Source organism: Octopus sinensis, linkage group LG2 (genome assembly GCF_006345805.1).
Source record: "Octopus sinensis linkage group LG2, ASM634580v1, whole genome shotgun sequence".
Taxonomy (NCBI): domain Eukaryota; kingdom Metazoa; phylum Mollusca; class Cephalopoda; order Octopoda; family Octopodidae; genus Octopus; species Octopus sinensis.
In genome coordinates, this window is record NC_042998.1 from 169,642,741 (window position 1) to 169,665,240 (window position 22,500).

A 22,500-nucleotide genomic window follows, 5' to 3' on the forward strand; every position below is an offset into this window, starting at 1 on the left:
CTGAAAGTTTTTTTTTTAATATTTACTATGGATTGCTTAAAGCTGACTTTCTTCCTACACCTTGATCTCTGGTTCTTACATTTATATATATATGTGTGTGTGTGTGTGTGTGTATATATATATACTTGAGGTAGTATCAAAAAGTTCTCAGACTAGTTGTTCTATATTGCCCCAACAGATGGCAACACATGGTTGTGTACATAGAGCTAGCAGTGACTTTCAGAAAGCAGTGTACTGAGTGACATAACGATGTTTACTTCGCAAATTGTGAAATTTGTGTTTTTGTGGTCATGTGTATGCTGTAGTCTGCAATTTTGTCATGGACAGGAACAAAGAGCTAACATGAAATTTTGCATTAAACTTGGGAAGTCTGCTACAGAGGCATTGAACATGCTTTGGCAAGCTTATGGTCATCAGGCAATGGGTCGAATGCAATGTTTCAAGTGACACAGGCACTACAAAAGTGGAAGAACATCCTTGGAAGATGAGCAATCTGGAAGACCTATCTTGTGTGTTATCTCACCGGAAATGTGGTATTGTGCATCAAGAATTTGTTCCCCAGGGCCAGACTGTCAATTGAGAATTCTACTGCAACGTTTTGAAGCATTCGAGGGAAGACACTTAGCAAAAGCAACCGGATCTGTGGAGGATGAAGAATTGGATTCTTCATGACAACAATAAACCCTGTCACCAAGTTCTCCTTACTCATGAGTTTCTCACCGAAAACATGGTATCGCTTCCACACCTGCCCTATTCAGATTTAGCACCTCAAAAGTCACCATTTTAACACTGATGTTGATACAGAGCAAATCACAGGAGGTCCTTGACTCACTTACAGAAAACCGACTTCCAGGCTGGATTCCAAAAGTGGCAGGAACACTGGGACTTGTGTATTGCTACACAAGGTCACTATTTCGAAGGAGATGATATTGAAACTTAGGTAAATAAGTTATTTTATATCAAACATAACAAGTCCCAAGTCCTGGAACTTTTTGATATCACCTTGTATATTATTGACTTTTGATCTTTTAATGCTTCAGCTATATGTATATTAATATTTTTTGCTTATTTTGCTTGAGTGGGAGAGAGAAAATGTTTTTTTTATAGAAAGGTCTTATCATAGTCTCCTGGGAGTTTGGAGGTGATTTTTTTTTTCATGCAGTGGCTCATACCCTGGAGGTTGAAGTTTGCTTCTTACATATTTAGGTGGTCTTTTATTTTTAGTGTTTTTGTTGCATTATGCAGGTGGTTGGTACTACATTTTCCAGCCTATAAATCAACATAGTATTTGCTATAAACATGTAGTGTAAACATTCAAACATCCTTACTATCTTTCCAAGTCCTGTTGCTTTTCACCATGAAACTTTTGGTCCTCCAATGTCGTCTTGGTGTATAAGTTGGCCTACCTATTTCAGCTGAAAATTTTGGTCTGAAAAATTTAGCAGCTGTGATCTGCGGACAACCTGTGGTAATTGCACAGTTTTGTGTTATCTACACTTTAGTGCTTTAATTATGAAGAAACTGGGGGCCTAAATTGGATTGACACAATCTATGATAGATTTAATATATTGTTTGTGTACCACCATTATTGTTTCTTTCTCTTGGCAAAATGTTGTACTCTGAGTATTTTAAATATTTGTGTATCATTTTGTTTTCTTTATTGTCTTTACGGAGTGTTGTGGAGATGTATTTGTATATAACTCTTAGTATTCCGTCTTCACTGTGTATGATGTGTTTATGTGGTTGAGTATGATGTCTGTTGTAGTTGATGTCAAGAACAACACATTGCTTGTATAAAGGTAACATATGTTTTGTATGAGCAACTACATATACATCCACATCACACACACAGAACTGTTGTTTAATTCAACAATTATCATAAACCCATGTGAAATAAGTCAACAAAGAAATGTGTTGTTTTTAAGATATATTTGTCATTTTTTTTCTCTTCTTACCCTCATTCACATTACTTTGTTTCTTCTCTTTTCATAACAAATGAATGACTTATCTCTTCATTATTTTCTTTTCAACTGAAATTTTAAGTCAACATACCCCACCCCACCCTCTGGCACCCCGGGCTAATCTGATGCTAAACAATAACAATAGTTAAGTTATTGTTAACATATTTAATGTAGTTAACATCAAAAGTTAAATTTATTCTCAATGGTTTATTTTTTAACATAACAACACAGTTGTTATTCTAATTTATCATTTCTTCATTTCTTATTTCTCCTTCTCTTCTTTTTAGCTTGTGACTTCTAATTTTCTTTATCTCTATTTCTCTTTTGTCTTTCAAATTTCTTACTCATTTTTGAAAATAATTTTTGAAAATAATTTTCTTTATTACCCACAAGGGGCTAAACATAGAGGGGACAAACAAGGACAGACGTAGGTATTAAGTTGATTACATCGACCACAGTGCGTAACTGGTACTTAATTTATCGACCCTGAAAGGATGAAAGGCAAAGTCGACCTCGGCGGAATTTGAATTCAGAACGTAGGTAGCGTAGGATGAAATACCTATTTCTTTATTACCCACAGAGGGGACAAACATAGGTATTAAGTTGATTACATCGACCCCAGTGCGTAACTCAGCATTTCGTCCAGAGCGCTAACGTTTCTGCCAGCTTGCCACAGAATTTTTATCATATACCTCCACTCCCCGCCTCTCTTTTCACTGTTCTTTCATGACTTTATACTCCATTTTAAGCTGATTTGTTATCACTCCTATTTCTTACTTTTTCTATTTCTTTGTCTTTTCTCCTAAATTCACTTTCATTTCTATACAAATTCTTCTCCACATATTCTTTCCTCTTCCCCTTTCTCTCTGTACCAATTAAAGCTAGAGTTAATTGCACTAAATAACCTATGAAATCTAGCAACATTTTGGAGGACAGTGACCAGAGCCACTACTACACTATTAGTTGCCATAGAAGGAAGCCTAAATTTTTTCAGCATCTTTTTTTATTCTTTTTGTCCTTGACGTTACTTACTACCTTACCCTTACCCCCTCCTCCCCACCTGGATACCACAACCCCCAAATTTGATTCTTGCTTTGTTTTATTTTACAAACCCACAACTGAAGAAGAGCATAATCAAGAGAACACAACTTGAGAGAAAGATTAAGGTCATTAAGGATGGCTAAAAACTATGGGGTATGTTTATATATGAAAGAGAGCAAGAATGAGAGAAAGAAGAGAAAGAGAAAACAAAAAAAAAAGGAAGAGAGAGAGAGAGAGAGAGAGAGAGTTAATATCATGGAATACGGTTTAGTGGAGACTTTCATGTTGGTAGATAAGTACACAGCAAGTATTATTGGTTTGAATGGAAAATATATATACTTTCGGTTAGTGTTGAATTTCTTGTCTTTCATAATGATTTTAGATTATTTTATACATCATTTTATCAGGGACAAACCTGTAGTCTTCATATGATGCAGGATATGAAAAAAAAATAATGAAATTTTAAATTTTGTCAAAGGTAGGATTTTATAGAGAATAAAATGTTTTAATCTCTGCAGAGCTTCCTACCTTAAATCATATATTCTTCAGATATATTTTGCATATACATTGTATTTATTGTCTGATGTACTTCTATATTTGGTTAATATAGGGCGTAACAAATATCAGAAAATCAAAAAAAAAATGTGTGTAATAGGTGTAAAACAACTTCCTATGAACGAATATGAAAAAAAAAATTCGCGCACGCGAAAGGGGGGTGGGGGAGAGGCCTCGGAAAATTCACATCGGGAAGTTCCGAAAGCGTCTGAGGGGCTGACCCGGGCACCAAAACAAAAAAAAAATAGTGTAATATGTGTAAAACAACTTGCTCTAAACGAATACGAAGAAAAAAAATGCGCTCTCGAGAAAGAGGGGTGGGGGAGAGGCCTCGGAATATTTATATCGGGAATTTCCGAAAGCGTCTGAACCGGGCACAAAAACAAAAACAGCGTAATAGGTGTAAAACAACTTGCTCTAAACGACTATCATGAAAAAAATGCGCGCTCGCGAAAGGGGGGGGGGGGGAGAGGCTTCGGAAATTTCACATCTTCAGTCCACGGCCTTTAAACTAAGAAAAAATAGTGTAATTGGTGTAAAACTACTTGTTCTAAACGAGTATCAAGAACACACACTCACACATGAATCATAAACTCCGTATTTCGCAAAAAAAAAAAATAAAGAGAAGAAATTCTGGAAAAGTGAAGAAATGTTGGATCTCATTCCTTGGTTAAAGCTATTTTAAACATTAAATTTATGCTTTTCTTTGAAATAGTTCAGATATATGCAATTCTTCTCACTTATTAAGATGCATTTATCAGAAAAAAAGAGACAGAAAAAATTATTATTTTGTGTCAATCCTTCCCTAATTATCCTTTATTAATTAGTTTTGGCGTGTATTTTTTTCCCAAATTTATTTTTTCACCTTTACAACACTGTTTAGTAAAGCAATTAATTATCTTTATAATTTGCATATTTGACTTATTAATCAAAATTCTCTAGATGTAATATATACTAAGTAATGCATCCTTCATTTATGTGTTCCGTTCTGTATTATGCATGCGTGACTGTTTGTATGTAAGTGTGTTTAACTGTGCACATGAATGTGAATATTAAAGAACATATTTATTTACTATGATTGTTATTTTCAGAACAAATAAATCTTTTGGCTGTTATGTTATTGATGTTATTATTATTGCTAGTTAAAGGGTGGTGACTTGGCTGAATTTTGAGTCTTGTAGTATGTAGTTGTGTTAGTCAATATTCTGAGTTCAAATCCAACTCATTTCTTTATCATCATTATCGATGGACCACTCAAAGAGGTATGTATACATTATCATTTTCGTAACATAATTTCTGTAGTATTTCAAGATGTTTCTGACACGTATTTTGATTCACATGGCGGAGATCCAACATTTCTTCACTTTTTCCAGAATTTCTTCTCTTTATTTTTTTTTTTTGCGAAATACGGAGTTTATGATTCATGTGTGAGTGTGTGTTCTTGATACTCGTTTAGAACAAGTAGTTTTACACCAATTACACTATTTTTTCTTAGTTTAAAGGCCGTGGACTGAAGATGTGAAATTTCCGAAGCCTCTCCCCCACCCCCCTTTCGCGAGCGCGCATTTTTTTCATGATAGTCGTTTAGAGCAAGTTGTTTTACACCTATTACGCTGTTTTGTTGTTTTGTTTTTGTGCCCGGTTCAGACGCTTTCGGAAATTCCCGATATAAATATTCCGAGGCCTCTCCCCCACCCCTCTTTCTCGAGAGCGCATTTTTTTTTCATATTCGTTTAGAGCAAGTTGTTTTACACATATTACACTATTTTTTTTTTGTTTTGGTGCCCGGGTCAGCCCCTCAGACGCTTTCGGAACTTCCCGATGTGAATTTTCCGAGGCCTCTCCCCCACCCCCCTTTCGCGTGCGCGAATTTTTTTTTTCATATTCGTTCATAGGAAGTTGTTTTACACCTATTACACACATTTTTTTTTTGATTTTCTGATATTTGTTACGCCCTATATTAACCCTATATTTTTGTATTTATTTTGAATTCTTTTTTTTTTCATGCTTAAAAAATCCAACTTGGTTTCTTGTTACAAAAATAGGTATATCTGAAACCATTTGAAATTAATTTTTTTTTCATTCCTTTGCATTCTATAATAGAATTTATAAAAAAAAAATATTATTCTAGGTGCAAGAGTGCCTATGTGGTAAGAAACTGGCTTCCTAACCACATGGTTCTGCATTCAGTCCCACTGCTTGGCACCTAGGGCAAGGCAAGTGTCTTCTACTATAGCCTCAGGCCAAAGCCTTGTGAGTGGATTTGATAGATGGAAACTGAAAGAAGCCCATTGTATATATATATATATTTGTGTGTCTTTGTGCCTGTGTTTGTCTCCTACTGTTTAACAACTGGTGTTGGTGTGTTTACATCCCCATAATGTAGTGGTTTGTCAAAAATGACCGATAGAAGTACCAGGCTTTAAAAATAAAAACAGTTCAGGGGTTTATTCATTTGACTAAAAATTGTTCAAGGTGGTACCCCAGCATGGCCACAGTCTGATGACTGAAACACGTAAATCATATTCACAATGATGTATTTATACAGAGGCAGTCTTAGTTCTCAGATCAAAGGAGGAGCTCTGTTCTCTTAAATACATTTTGTGTTTATTTTTTAACCAGATGGATAGGTGTAAGAGAACTCCAAATGACTGCCATTGCTTGAATCTCAACATCTGTATCATCATCATCATCATCATTTATCATCATCAACAACATTCTAAGTGTATGGCTGTATTTTTTGTTTGTGTGAATTGGTTAAATCTACTTTGCAGCATCTCATAACAGATCTGTTTTGTTTTTTTTTGTGTGTGTGATCTCTGTAAGACCCAGCATCATGAGATCTAACTTTTACTAACTCTTTTCCTATGTCTTCCTCTGACACTTTGTCATCCAGCTCACCGTATCCATTTTATTATTTTTTCCCTTTGTTCCTTCTTGAGCCATGCCTGGCTCATAAGGGCCGGTTTCCCAATTTCATTGGCATATAGGTTCCCCACCTGGACGGGATGCCAGTCCGTCGCAGGTGAGCTGCTAGATGCAGGAGGAAAGAGTAAGAGAAATTTGTGGCGAAAGAGTCAGCAGAAGTTCGCCATTACCTTCTGCTGGAGCCGCATGGAGCTTAGGTGTTTCGCTCATAAGCACACAAATCGCCAGGTCTGAGATTCAAACCCGCGATCCCTTGACCGTGAGTTCACTTCTCTGACCACTAGGCCATGTGCCTCCACGGTCTTGTTCATTCATATCACATGACCATAATATCTTAGGCATCTCCTCTGCACTTTTAACGTGAAGTCTTTATTGCCCAGCCACTCTCTCAGCTCACTTGTTCTTCTCTACCCTTCATGCATGTTAACATTACATGTCTGACAAATCACATGTGCTTTATCTCTTTTCAGCCTCTCCAAAAACATCCATATTCACTATCCATATCTCACTATCATGCATCATCATGCTTCACACACACTGTCTTTTGCATGAAAAAAAAGAAAAAAGAAATAAACGAAAAAATAGAATTAGTTGCCAACAGCCAGCAATTTACCAAATAAATCAATGAGGACGCCACTATGCAGTTGATCCACATGCTAGAAATAGCAGCCAAATCTCCATCAAATCAAACTTAAAAAGATAGACATGTTCAACAGTATAGAGCAGGTACAGGTGGGCCACATTAGTAAAAACATTCAAGGTAATTTTTCATTAGGCTTGCCATTCAGGGAGTCCCACAGACTGAAGTTTGTCCATGGCTGGTGTAGATATATATATTAAGATAGAATAGGCTAGGTTGGAATGCTTTTGGTCATAAATATCATCTATCAGAGTTGGCATTTGAGATAAATGTAAACTTAATCCTCTCAGACCTGGGTCCGTGTCTAACTCTACCCTCCACCTGGGCTCCCAAACAAAAAAAATATATAGTTGCATATATAGTTCAAGAATAATGATTGCAAGTAAACTAATGAGCAAAATTGGTTGCTTCTTCTTTTTCCATGTGTGTTGTTCATTACTTCTTTACTGGGAATCCAGCAGAGATAACATTTAACCTATTCCTCCTATAGCAGGAATATGGCTTGACATGGTTAAACTTCTTTTTCTTCCCTCATTCCTTACTCTGACATTATGTGTTCACAACTGTTACTTTCAGCCATAAATATTTCATTTAATTGACAGAAACTATCAATAACATTTAGCAATTAATATTCTATTCAGTTCCATCCAGTTAAACTGTGTTTTAAGAAGTTTTATGGAGACCTGTCAAAAGTTAGCAAGAAGATCAGACAAAGATGGTTGTGTCTATCTGATCATTGCATGTGCCACCCTGAACTGGAAACATCCAAATTAGTCTTGTGAAACTCACTTTATGTCAATGTAAAAGAGGAAGATGTTGTCACACATCAACAACTTGATTGCAGACACTCACCTGGAATGTATCCAGGACCTTGAGGTAGTGACGATGGACCAATCAATGTGGCAGGTAGACTTTGTTGCTGTGGCCCAGGTTGGAATCCAGCTATGATAATAATAATAATAATGTGTGTTTGTGCATGTGCTCATAACTATCTTCTTACCTTCACAACATTACAGAATTTAATACTTGTGAGTGTTATTGTCATGTAAGTGGTATCATTCATTTCCAATCTTCCATGAAGACATGTCTAGTCATTGAGAAACATTTCCTTCCTTGAAAATGGGTGAGGGTTGGTGATAGGAAGGTTATCTAGCTCTAGAAAATTCTGCCTCATCAAATTTACCAAATCCATTCTCAAGGCTTTGGTTGGCCCGAGGCTATAGTAGAAGACACTTGCCCAAGGTACCATGCATTGGGACTGAACCTGGAACCATGTGGTTAGTAAGCAAGCTACTTACCACACAGACACTCCTGCCTCTTGTTTTCAGTCGTGTTTGTTTGTTTGCCTGTGGACAAGATATCTCAAGAACCACTGGATGGATTTGGATAAAACTTTCAGTGATGTTTGGCCTTGTGACTGGCATGAACTGGTTAGATTTGGGGATTGATCTGGTACTGGACAAGGATTCTGGATTATTTTTCTTGTTTTTGTACTTTTTTTTTTGAGAGTAGATAGGTTCATTTTTAGTATTTTTGATTGTGAGAGCAGTCGAGTTTATTTCAGATATTCTCATTTTAAAAATCATCTCTGGCTAATCGTTGAGGGGATGTTAGTGTTGCCTTGGCGGAGGTTTGCGCTCTCTGAGTTCTCGTTTAATATTGTTATTTTACTTACTATCGTTACCTCAGTTGTTTTTCACAGCTAGATTCCCTTCATGCTTCAAATTACTGAACCAAAAAGAAAAGAAAATTTTTGTTAATCAGTCTATTTTGGTAATAAAAGTAATATCTTTCCTCAGACCCCAAAATTTTCTTTGTAGTTTTAAGGTTTGAATTCATGATCATGTGCTTAGTTATCTAACATTTTAAAGGAAAGTTACTCAGCTGTCAAGTTACTAAATTAAGTACTGAGTTAGCCAAAATAGTTGCATTTTAAACATTATATTTAGCATTTAGTCAGGGTCTTATACATTTTATGTCCTTCTTCCTGTTCTTTTCTTGTCTTGCAAATTACTTAGTGGCTTCACTCATGCTGGTGGCATGAAAAACACACCTAATACACTCTGTTAAGTGTTTGTTATTAGGAAGGGCATCTAGCCATAGAAACTTTGCCAAAGCTAACATTGGAGCTAAACTTAGCCCTGCAGCATGCTAGATCTTGTCAATCCATGCGAGGAGGGAAGTGGGCATTAAATGGTGGTGATGATGATGATGATGAAAAAGTTACATTCATTATTGCTGTTCTTGTTGTTCAGTTCCTGGTCGGATGTGATCAAATAGACCTATGATCAAAGACATTTTGTTGTTTCTTATTTTCAGAAATAATATATCTACAAATACTTTATACTGAATGTGGAAGCTGCTCTCTTTATGGCTTGGGATGTTCTTTATTTTATTTCAGAAATTAGTTTATAAGAATTTGAATTCAATGATAATGTTTGTTCAATTCTATTATCACAATGGTGACAATTCTACTATAGCAATATGTTTTTACAGTTGGCGAGCTGGCAGAATCATTAACACATTGGACAAAATACTTTGTGGCATTTCTTCCAGCTCTTTATGTTTCAAATCCTGCTAAGTTCAACTTTGTCTTTCATCCTTTCAGAGTCAATAAAATAAAATACCTGTCAAGTATTGGGGTTGATATAATAGACTTGTCTTCACCCTTCAAAATTGCTGGCCTTGAACTCTGCAATGGATCAGCAATAACATAACCCCATATTTAATCAATAAAAATTTCTTCAAAACACCTCTCTGTAACAAACCACTCTAAACCTTAATTACCTCTCCACTCAGACCCACATACCCGAGGAAGATTTTAACTCAACAGAGACTATATAAAGCCAAGGTTAACTCCAATGCGTCACAGTCTAATAATGGCTTAATTGGCTGAAACTTCGAAGTTACTGTCATCAATATTCTTATCTTTTATCTTTTACTTGTTTTAGTCGAATGATTCTACCCCTTAACATTTTTTTTCTTTTTAAAGCCTGGTATTTATTCTGTCTGTCACTCTTGCTGAACTGCTAAGTTACAGGGACATAAACACACCAGCACTGGTTGTCAAGTGGCAAGGGTGAGGGGGACAGACAAAGACACAGACCTATTGAGTCAAGTACATCAACATCAAAATGAATATCAATTGGAAATAGTAGTTGTGATACCTGTGCCAGTGGCACATAAAAAGCACCATCCGAACGTGGCCGTTGCCAGCACCGCCTTGACTGGCTTCTGTGCCGGTGGCACATAAAAAGCACCAACCGATCGTAGCCACTGCCAGCCTCCCCTGGCACCTGTGCCAGTGGCACGTAAAAAGCACCCACTATACTCACGGAGTGGTTGGCGTTAGGAAGGGCATCCAGCTGTAGAAACACTGCCAGATCAGACTGGAGCCTGGTGCAGCCTCCTGGCTTCCCAGACCCCAGTCGAACCATCCAACCCATGCTAGCACAGAAAACGGATGTTAATGATGATGATGATTGGGACCGCGTGTGTACCATTGGCGTGTGTACTTTCCTTCTCCTATGTTTCCGACGAAGAGATCTGCTCGAAACGTTAAACCCTCCTTCTTTCCTGAGTGTCCAATAATACTATATTTGTTCCACGTCCTCGCGTTGTTGTGTTTTTTTGTGCTTTCTTGTTTGGATTAACTTTTTATATATATATATATATATATATATATATAGAGAGAGAGAGAGAGAGAGACGGGCTTCTTTCAGTATGTCTAACAAATACACTCACAAGGCTTTGGTTAGCCTGAGGCTATAGTAGAAGACACTTGCCCAACATGTCATGTAGTGGGGACTTGATCGAGAGCCATATGGTTGGAAAACAAACTTCTTACCACACGGCCACATCAGCACCTATATTATTCTTATTTAAGAATAATACATCTATATATATACATACATATACTTGTGTGTATGTATATATACGCATATATGTGTGTGTGTATGTATATATACGCATGCTAATAAAGAGAAGGTGTTATTCAAATGTGTACAGCATATAAGCATTATATATTGAGGATGTGAATGGTAGTAATGATTATGAGAGATAGTAGTAGGAAAGGAGAGAAAGAAAAATTATGAAAATGATATTTTCAACAATTCAAGGAAAATATATGCTATCATACAAATGTTTCACCAGTTTTTCAATCTGGAGCAAAGATGACTAGGTCACTGAAGAATTAGGAAGGAGTGGGTGGAACTGTACCATTCTTTGAACTGAGACTTCAATACTGCTAATTCTTTGCAATTAAAGCTAAACTGATAGTTTTGTGGCTTCAAGGTTAAATTTAGAAGATTGTCTCCACTCCTTCTTGCTCTCTCTCTCTCTCTCTCTCTCTCTCTCTCTCTCTCTCATACAAACTCTGGCTCACTGTATTTTTTCTTTCTCTCTTACCATTACTTGTAAGTCTGCAATTTATTTATTGTTAAAATGCTCAGCTGATGTTGGACACTGGGTTAGTGAAAGGAAGGGAGATAATGCATGCGTGACTGTTTTAAATACAAAAAAGTTATGACTACATTTTTCTGCAGATTTACATGTGAGGTTGTTTACGTATGCTAACATGTACTGAATGTGTTCAGTCAATTACATAGGCAGTGTATGAAGGATGTTTGTTGATGAACATATATATATACGATATGCATATTGAATGTTATAATGCTGGTAAATGGGTCTATATCAATACTGATGTTTGTATGTATGTGTGTGTGTGTGTGTGAAAGAGAGAGTTGATGTATAAACATTTCTATTATTCTGTATGTAAATATGTGCATTAAAGAAATATTTTTAATTAAGAATACATTCACATTGATAATTGAATGATAAGCTACCATTCAGAATTCAGAAGGTTTCTGAGTGATTCCCTGTTATGGATACATAATCTATTGCAGGAATATTTATATTTCGTTTTTGGATTTGGTTCGCAAGATTCTTTACATGAGTTCGTGTGTTGAAGTATATTCTGTTGTGTCTGGGGAGAGTCATTTTCTTTTTGTGCCTTATAATGTAACACCAGTAAAAATAATGTAACACCAGTAAAAATAAAAATAAGAAATAAGTGGAAATTTTACTGGTGAGTGTGTTACATTATAAGGCACAAAAAGAAAATGACTCTCCCCAGACACAACAGGAATATTTATATATTAGCGATACCAAAAAGTCATGTCATTTAATGAGTTCAAATCAGCTTAAAGCATTTCATAAATATATTTATTCATTCAAAATATAATTGCCGTCATTAGCAATAACATTTTCTCACCTCAAAACCAGTTTTCTGATTCCTCGAGCAAAAAGATCAGGTTCTCTAGAAGACAAAAATATTTGGAATGCCGTTTTGACATCATCCTTGCTTCTGAATGTTTTCCACTGATAATGACCTGAATAAACAAAAATCTGATGGTAGAGTAGGGAAGGTGAAGTAGAGCTTCCTTAGCCTAATGAATTTATCTTACTTTGAATTATTTTTTTTTAATGTAGCCTTTATTATCAAGGAATTGCTGATGAGGTACCCATTGCCCTTCTCTATGCACTTTCCCAAATCTAACTGATATTGAGATCTTACACAGTGAATCTAGGTTTATTAAACCTCTGTGATAAGTCATAGATAGACTGACATGGGTCTTCTTGTGATATAATGTTAAACCATTTGTTTGAAAATATGACATAACTTCTCAGTAACCCTAGCACCTGTGCTGGTGGCATGTAAAAAGCACCTTTCGAGCATTGGGCCTCATGGAGGCAATGACAAATGGTCAAGACCTTTGGCAATATACTGTGCTTAAGAAGACTCATCAATCCAAGTGAAATCATAGTTGTGGCAGATACTGGTGTCACACAACTGGCACCTGTGCCATTGGCACATCAAAGCATCATTACGCTCTCAGAGTGGTTGGTGTTAGGAAGGGAATCCAGCCATAGAAACTATGCCAAATCAGATTGGAGTCTGGTGCAGCCCCATAGCCTACTAGCCCTGGTCAAACCATCTGACCCATGCCAGCATGGACAACAGGCATTAAAAGATGATGATGAATGGTTAGTATAACGTCTTTGCACTTGGCCAAATTTATTATATTTCTTATCCAAATGATATTGTCACTGTCTCAGGTAAAGCTGTAGAATGAATTCAAAGGAATTATTCCATTTACTTCTCTTCCCTGACTTTACATTATAATGCACAAAAGGTTTCTTTTTAACAAAAATGGATAACAATGTGATGGAGAAAGTTATAAATGGCTACAGATTTACAAGGCACTTAATTAGATTTCTGTCTTGCCAACCACCTATATGAGATGTAAATGATATTTTGGATCGATTCATTATCTACTTTTCAGTGATTTCCTTTGATCTATACAATTTCAAGGAAAGAGGTTATATTGTTACTCTGAGCAGCTATTAATTCATCCACTGAGCCATTGAGTCATCTAAGAATTTTTTTATCCTTCTATCTGTTTTGTCTGTCTGTTCTATTTGTCCACCCCACCCTCTCTGTTGCAGCTGCAGCTACTGTTGTTCAGCTCTGAACTATAGAAACACAGGAGTGGCTGTGTGGTAAGTAGCTTGCTTACCAACCACATGGTTCCAGATTCACTCCCACTGCATGGCACGTTGGGCAAGTGTCTTCTACTATGGCCTTGGGCCGACCAAAGCCTTGTGAGTGGATTTGGTAGACGGAAACTGAAAGAAACTTGTCGTATATATATATATATATATATGTTTGTGTGTCTGTGTTTGTCCCCCAACATCGCTTGAAACCAATGCTGGTGTGTTTATGTCCCTGTCACTTAGCAGTTTGGCAAAAGAGACTGATAGAATAAGTACTAGTTCACAAAGAATAAGTCCTGGGGTCGATTTGCTCAACTAAAGATGGTGCTCTAGCACGGCCAGAGTCAAATGACTGAAACAAATAAAAGAATAAAAAGAAAAAGAAATAAAAGAATTTATTTTTCAAATATATAATACTATACCAAGGACTTTCTATTTCTTATTCTACCTTGTGTGTGTGTGCATTTTTGTGTTTGTTCCCCATCACCAAGGGGCTGACAGAATATGTACCAGGCTTAACAAGAAATGTACTGGAGTCAATTTATTCAACTAAAATTCCTCAAGATGGTGCCCCAGCATGGTCGCGGTTTAATGACTGAAACAAGTAAAATAGAGGAAAACAATAGGAGTCTTCAATGTTTTGCTATGAAAAAAAAAGAGCAAAAAAAAACATTTGTTAAAATAATCTTCAATGCTTCAGACATTTTTGGTGTTTATTTCTCAGAATGGGATTTTGAACTTAAAATCTCTTTCTTGTGACCATTAACAAATAGTACTTGGTGTCTGAGTACTCATAAATAGCTCTCTTTATCATTAAGATAAATTAACAAGCAACAAACCAGAAAGTAATTTAGGTTATCATTTACATGAATGTAAATTATTTTCTGGTTTGATAGTTGTTAATTAGGGTCTACAAACAAATGCTGTGGATTTCAGCAAATTTCTCTTCAACTAATTGTAAATTATCACTTTGGTAACAAAAAGAAAGAAAAAATATTGTGCATGCAGTTAATCTGTCATGATTCACGTGACTAAATCTGGCCTTTCACTCCTATTCTGATTTCTTTATTGCCCACAAGGGGCTAAACATAGAGGGGACAAACAAGGACAGACAAATGGATTAAGTCAATTATATCGAACCCAGTGTGTAACTGGTACTTAATTTATCGACACCGAAAGGATGAAAGGCTAAGTCGACCTCGGTGGAATTTGAACCCAGAACCTAACGGCAGACGAAATACTGCTAAGCATTTTTCCCGGTGTGCTAACATTTCTGCCAGCTCGCCGCCTTGCTCTCACACCTATTCTGCAATGTAATTCTAAAAATAATCACATTACCAAAATCTCAAAGCTATGAGAATAGGCTTGATTAATTCAAAACAATTTGAATAAATAAATATTATATTTGTCAGAATAATCTGAATGCTAAAGTCATATCTGGCCCAAGTTCTCTACTTGTTTTATATTTAAACTGACCAGATTCTGTCTCTCACACATATTCTACAATGTCATTCTAAAAATTAACAGTCAGTGGCTTGTAACGAGATGGGCTTAGAGATTAGGGTGTTTGGCACATGGTCTCAATATGTGTTGAGTTCCTGGACTGGTCAGCATGCCATGTCCTTGAGGAAGGTACTCTATTTCATGTCACTCAGTTGCAAGTACCAGTTTGTTGCTGGTATATTCCTCTGTTCCTTCAGCTGTTACATCCTGGATGTTGTACTGGTTCATAAAGAAGGAGGCTGTGAGGGTGTCTATATCAGCGCATGATTACATAGGCACCAAAAACAATTAGTAAAATAAAAACATAGTGCATGTTACCAAGTCATACTTGCAGGTGACAACTGGTTGGACTATACTAATTAACTGCTTAAATGATGCATATTATAGGTGCAGGCATGGTTGTGTGGTAAGAAGTTTGCTTCCCAACCACATGGTTCCAAGTTCAGTTGCACAATGTGGTACCTTGGGCAAGTGTCTTCTATTATTGCTCCACACCAACCAAAGCCATGGTGGATTTGCTTGACAGAATCTAAAAGAAACCTGTTCATCATCATTATCATCGTTTAACATCTGCTTTCCCTGCTGGCATGGGTTTGACTGAGGACTGGCAAGCCGGTAGGCTGCAGCAGGCTCCAATCTGAACTGGCAAGGTTTCTACAGCTGGATGCCCTTCCTACTGTTGCATATATATATATGGGGTTTGGTGCAGCCATCTGGTTTGCCAGTCCTCAGTCAAATCGTCCAACCCATGCCAGCATGGAAAGCGAACATTGAACAATGATGATGATGATATATATACATACATATGATGGACTCTCCCATTGAAGACAATGTATGGCTGTTCAGCTTATGCCAAATGACCCCCATAAATGATTTGTTTATAGTGATCAAATGTATGTACCATACATTAGCTCATACTCTCCATCAAATTGATGTTGTCTGCGCAAGTCCACAGTGTGCCACACGTCAGGTGTTGAAGTGATTGCTTATCAATGTGAGATGAACTGTTTTGCTCAAGAACACAACACACCACCTGGTCTATGAATTGAAGCTACAATCTCACGTTTGTGAGCGCATCACCCTAATCATTAGGCCATGTGCCCTCTAATAAGTGTGTATGTGTGTACATGCATGTATGTGTGTGTTACTATCACATTGTTAGATAGTTGTAAATATGAGTCACTATCATGCAAGTAGTGTTCTTTGTTTCCAATCTTCCATGAAAACATGTCTGGGTTATGGCATGGGGAAATATTACCTTACTAGGAAACAGGTGAATGTTGGCAAGAGAAAGGAGCGTCTGGCCATAGAAAATCTTTCCCCAACAGATTCCATCCATTCAATGTAAGCAGGGAAAAGTGGACAGTAAAACAACACACACACAGATAGATATATAGGTTAAGTAATTTGAAAATGAAGTGCTGTGGCCATAATACTTGCAACAGAGTATGAACCACTGATTTCTAAGGCTGATAGGCTTGTACCCTATCTCCTCAACCATCTGAGCCCCTCCGCTTGTGTTTGTTTACTTCTGTTGGAAGCACTTTATCTAAATCTGTTCGGCTTATCTTGGGAAATGTTGCTGGGCAACCAGTAAACTCTATTTTTACTGATAAAATCAATCTGTGCTATGTTCCAGATTGAAGGATGTATTATTTATTAATTAATCTTAGGAAAAGATTTTTTATTGATTATAGTTTTTCATGTTACATTGTTACATAACTGGAATTTACTTTTATCAATTTTTGAATGCTAATAACAACAATAAATAATAATAATAATAATAATGATAATAATATTAACATGTCATTCTTGCTGGTACACTGAACTGTTAAATTTTTAAGTGCAACACTTGTAATATGAGCGCATTACATGTATATAGGCCTGGGTAATATAACAATAATAAAGTGGTGGGAAAACGAACACATTTATGAATTATACTAAAATTAAGATATTAATATCTTGCTTTCCCATGAATTTCTGAACTCTTGCTCGATGGCCTGGTTTCCCCTTCATTGTGTACTCTATACTCTTTTACTTGTTTCAGTCATTTGACTGCAGCCATGCTGGAGCACTCTTTAGTCGAGCAAATCGACCCCAGGATTTATTCTTTGGATGCCTAGTACTTATTCTATCGGTCTCTTTTGCTGAACGTGACGTAAACACAGCAGCATCAGTTGTCAAGGGATGTTGGGGGGGACAAACACAGACACACAAACATACACACACACACACACACACACACACACACACATATACGACAGGCTTCTTTCAGTTTCTGTCTACCAAATCCACTCACAAGGCTTTGGTCGGCCTGAGGCTATAGTAGAAGACACTTGCTCAAGGTGCCACGCAGTGGGACTGAACCCAGATCTATGTGGTTCATAAGCAAGTTACTTACCACAACATGATTTTAAGTTCTGTCCCACTGTGTTGCATCTTGGACAATTATCTTGTATGGCCTTGGTTTAACCAGGCTTTGTGAGTGAAATTGGCTGGTGGAAACTGTGGAAACCTTGTGTGTGCACGTGTGCACACCCATGTATAATATGATTTTGGGTTCTATTTATTGTGTAGCATCTTGGATAAATGTCTCATATAGCCTTGGAGTTATGCAAGCTTCGTGAATAAAATTGGTAGATGGCAACTGTCTGGAAGTTTGTGTAATAACAATCTTCAGGTGAACAGCATCATGATAAGTAGCTTGCAACTTTCAATTTCAAAGACTGCTGGAATTGGTAAATGGTGCAATTATGCAGTTCTCTTGGTATCAGTAAGGGGAGTTACAAAGATCAAGAAACAGGCAAATTGAAAGAATAAATAGATTAAATGTTCTTAACCATTTCCCTGTCCAACACTATTGGTTGACTTGCCACATTTTTTCTGCATAATTAAAACTGTTCATAATGTTAGGAATTTCTTTTGTTCTTTTCATTATATCTTTAAAGAAAGCATATATACCTGACAAAAACCTGAGAGACACAATAAGGCTCTCAAGACATGTAAGGAATTTTTATTAGGCATTTCAGATGTCATAAGAAACATTTGACAACCATATGTAGCTCTCAAAACTGATTGGATTAAGAATAATCTTTTATCTTTTACTTGTTTCCGTCATTAGACTGTAGCCATGTTGAAGAATTTCTACTCAAGTAATTTAAGCCATTTTTTTTAAAGCCTGGTACTTATTCTATTGGTCTTTTTTGTCAAACAATTAGATGGGTCAAAACCATTGAACTAAATAATAGTCTCATGAATTCCATTTTTCTTTCTCTTATATTTTACCACATATATAGTAAAATAAGGATTCATATAGAATCAGGTACTTGAAAAGGTATAGGGTTGGATAAACCTGTGGTTCTGGCCTATGGTTGGTAAGTATCAAATAGGATATACTGATTGTGTACACAGAGAAAACCACCCTATGAGTATTTAGTGCTTAGGGACTGGTCCAAAGCATGCATCATGTTGCATTGTACATTGTTGGTATATTCTAGGGTGTCCGACCAGTTGTAAACCCCCTTGGTGTATTATAATCAAATGATGATGGATAACTATCAGCTTATTACAACTGTTTCTTATGAATTTTTTAATAGAAGAATGAGAACATTTCTCCATTACAAAAAGCCGTAATCATCAGGGACATGGTTGAAGTCTGCCGACAGCCTTTAGCCATGCCCCTGCTGTATTCTTGGAATATTCTTTTGTTTGTAAAGTTACATTTCATCTGATTACGGTTTTTTGTAATGGAGTAATGTTCTCATTCTTCTATTAAAAAAAAAGTGTAAGAAACAGCTAATATATATATATATATATATATATATATATATATATATATATATATATATATAGAGAGAGAGAGAGAGGCAGGCAGATTGCTTGAGGAAGTAACAACATATTGGGGAAACTGCAGAGTAACAGTCCAGTCGATCAACCTAAATAAGCAATCTATGTAATTATCTGTGATGTGTGTATGCACACACACATATAGTGAAGGTGTATGGCTTAGCAGTTAGGGTATCCGATTCACAATTGTAAGGTTGTGAGTTCGATTACCAACAGCATGTTGTGTTCTTGAGCAAAGCACTTTATTTCACATTGCTCCAGTCCACTCAGCTGGAAAAAATGAGTAGTACCTGTATTTCAAAGGGCCAATCTTGCCACATTCTGTGTCATGCTGAATCTCCCTGAGAACTACGTTAAGGGAATGTTGTTTGTTCCTTCTCGAGCCATGCCTGGCTCATAAGGGCCGGTTTCCTTGGCGTATAGGTTCCCCACCTGGACAGGACGCCAGTCCATCGCAGGTGAACTGCTAGATGCAGGAGGAAAGAGTGAGAGAAAGTTGTGGCGAAAGAGTCAGCAGAAGTTCACCGTTACCTTCTGCTGGAGCCGCGTGGAGCTTAGGTGTTTTGCTCATAAACACACACACATTGCCTGGTCTGAGATTCGAACCCGTGAATCCTCAACCGCGAGTCTGCTGCTCTAACCACTAGGCCATGTGCCTCCACTTTAAGGGAATGCCCAGCCACTTGCACGCTAATTTAATGAGCAAGCTATTCGGTTGATTGGATCAACTGGAACCGTTGTCATAACCAACAGAGTACTAGTATATTATAAATATATATCATTGACTTCCTGTCCAAACACTTCATATTTGTATCATGTATTTATATTTTGCATTTTATCAAGTAAATTTCTCCAAGTACTTTTCTTCCTTCAGTTTTTGAGCGTAACAGTGATTAACACCTCAGTAGATGATCTAGAATTTGGTGATATTATTTATTAATTACTTAATTAGGAAATTGATACCCTGAAATCAATATCTTGTAAACATGTGTGAAAACATTTACATCTAATCAGGTTAATTATATTCAATCTGCCTTTGCCAGTGAAAGGATATGATGAGTAAAAGTCAACAATAACATGTAAAAAAGCACTTTTATAATGTACACCAGCAAATTATATCCAAATTCATGCAATAGTTATGTTTTTATGATTTTTATACTGGACTAACTGCATTTCATCATCATCATATTGTTTCTGACATGATTGAGAAGTTTGTCAAAGGACAGTACTACAGGAAAATTCTGGTTTGATTTATGTACTTTTCCTTATGATTGGGATATGTTAATTAAAACCAACCACTAGGATAAAAATCTTGAAGCATTAAGTATGCTATTTTAAAATAGTAAGAGGATGCTATCTAAGCAAATTAAAGCTTTATATGCTTTGCGATCCAGTTCCAGAAAAGAAGTATATCACATTCTCTCAAAAATATATATATTTTTTTATTACTTGTTTGTCATTAGACTGCGGTCAAGCTAGGGCACTGCCTTGAAGAATTTTTAGTTGAATAAATAAACCCTAGTACATAAATTCATTGCTAAGCTTAGTACTTATTCTGTCGGTCTCTTTTCACTGAATCACTAAGTTACAGGGATGTAAACACACCAACACCAGTTGCCAAGCAGTAGCAGGAGACAAATAAAGACACACACAAACACATACACACACACATGATGGACTTCTATCAGTTTCTGCCTAACACATCCACTCACAAGGCTTTGGTCAGCCCAAAGCTTTAGTAGAAGACACTTGCCCAAGGTGCCATGCAGTGGAACTGAAACCAGGAAACATGTAGTTGGGAAGCAAGCTTCTTACCACACAGCCACACCTGCACCTTATGACATCAACAATATACAGTTTTCACTGTTAAGAATAAAATTTCTAAAATGGTTAGAGAAATTTGCTTTGCTCCAATGGTAGAACATTTGTCATGTCTACAGGGGATCTGAGTTTGTGTCCTACAGGCCTTCAACTTCTTCCCAAAAGGGTTTTTCAACCTATCGTTTACATGCTGATATTTATAGCTTAATGTGCTTTGAGATCCAGTTCCCAAAAAGAAAATATATATTTTTCTGTCCTTGTTTTTGCTACTAACTTCTAGTCAACCATAATCAAGCATGCACTAATCAAAAGCATTCCCATCATGATCATCATGACTTTCAAAGAATATCTAAGGCTATGCTATCTAATGTGCCTTTCTGTTTTTTAAAACAATAGAGTATGGTTTAAAGGAGATCTGTTATTTTTAGCAGTTCAGTTGACCATGTAGATACCCTACCATATAAGTTTGATTCTCTATCATTTAGCTATCCCTCGTAGACATACTAGTAATTTCATAAATTTTATAAATTCATTATCTTTATTTTGTAACCATAGATAGATTTTATAATATATAATTTTGACTAATGAAAAAGAAATTCAATACTAGGATGAAAGCATACCATACATGGCATTTAACATTTTGAAATTTTGCTGAAAGTTGAGTATAAACACTTGAACAAGCAATTTACAATTTTTTACTCAACCTTACTAAAAAAAAAAAAATTTAATTCTGCACTTATAAATTTACTGCCACATACCTTCATGAATGCATAATCATATAACAATAATATTTAATTTTATATGTTTGATTCCCTACTCATCTCTCACATACATAAAAATCTTTGTAAATTTATGATTCTTGTAACAGTACTTCTTCAGACAATTTTTACAATTTATCATCTTTACAATGTAAAGAAAAGAAAGAAATGCATACCACCCCATGACATTTAACTTAGCAAAATTTTGCTGGAAAGTGTACAACCAATATAAACACTTGACTGTGTAGTTTACAATCTTTGTCCAACCTGCTAAATTTTTTACATACCCTGGATTACTTTCATACTGGACTAACTACATATATCAAAATCTCTAGCTTCAAACAGGATTGAGAGATTTATCTACAGGAAATTTCTGGTTTGGTCTGTGTACTTTTCCTTATAACTGGTACAGTTTAATCAAATCCAGCTATTGCAATAAAGGCAGTTAGTCCAGTATGAAAGTAGCTTCATTTGAACACGTATAGTTTTGCATATATACAAGTGTACATATATTTACAACCACATAACCTCGTGTATATACTCACATAATTAATTTGATTTATCTACCTCTCATAGATAAAGTCAGTAGTACATCTGATGTGTACAAGAGTACAATTGTATGAAAGCAAAGCATCTGTAATTAAGTTCTTTAACCATTCCCTTTTTTCCATTTGTTTCAGTCATTAGGTTGCAACTATCCTGGGTACTGCCTTGAAGGGCTTTATTGAACAAATTATTGACCCCAGTAATTATTCTCCTTGCCCTCACTCCAATTCTTTTCAACATCACTTGCTATCTCTGTTATCTCCCCTCATGCTCTTATGGAACATCCCCCTCTATCCCCTCTGGACTATATGCACTACCCCCACTGTTACCTCTGGGCAGGCCTCTC

At 36.3% G+C, this 22,500-nt stretch overlaps 1 protein-coding gene across 8 annotated transcripts in view; it reads left to right on the forward strand.

Annotated features, from left to right (window-relative positions):
- LOC115232357 (tripartite motif-containing protein 59) overlaps positions 1-22,500 on the forward strand; it is a 149,609-nt gene that overhangs the window by 80,010 nt on the left and 47,099 nt on the right. Inside the window, exon 1 of one of the 8 annotated variants that reach the window (XM_036500381.1) lies at positions 3,123-3,155. The exons of 6 other annotated variants lie outside the window; for them this stretch is intronic. In XM_036500381.1, the coding sequence (XP_036356274.1) occupies positions 3,138-3,155 (18 nt within the window). In that variant the 5' untranslated portion in view covers positions 3,123-3,137. Of the gene's footprint in view, positions 1-3,122; positions 3,156-3,327; positions 3,347-22,500 lie in introns of those variants that run through there. One more of the 8 variants, XM_036500383.1, reaches the window with a different exon arrangement.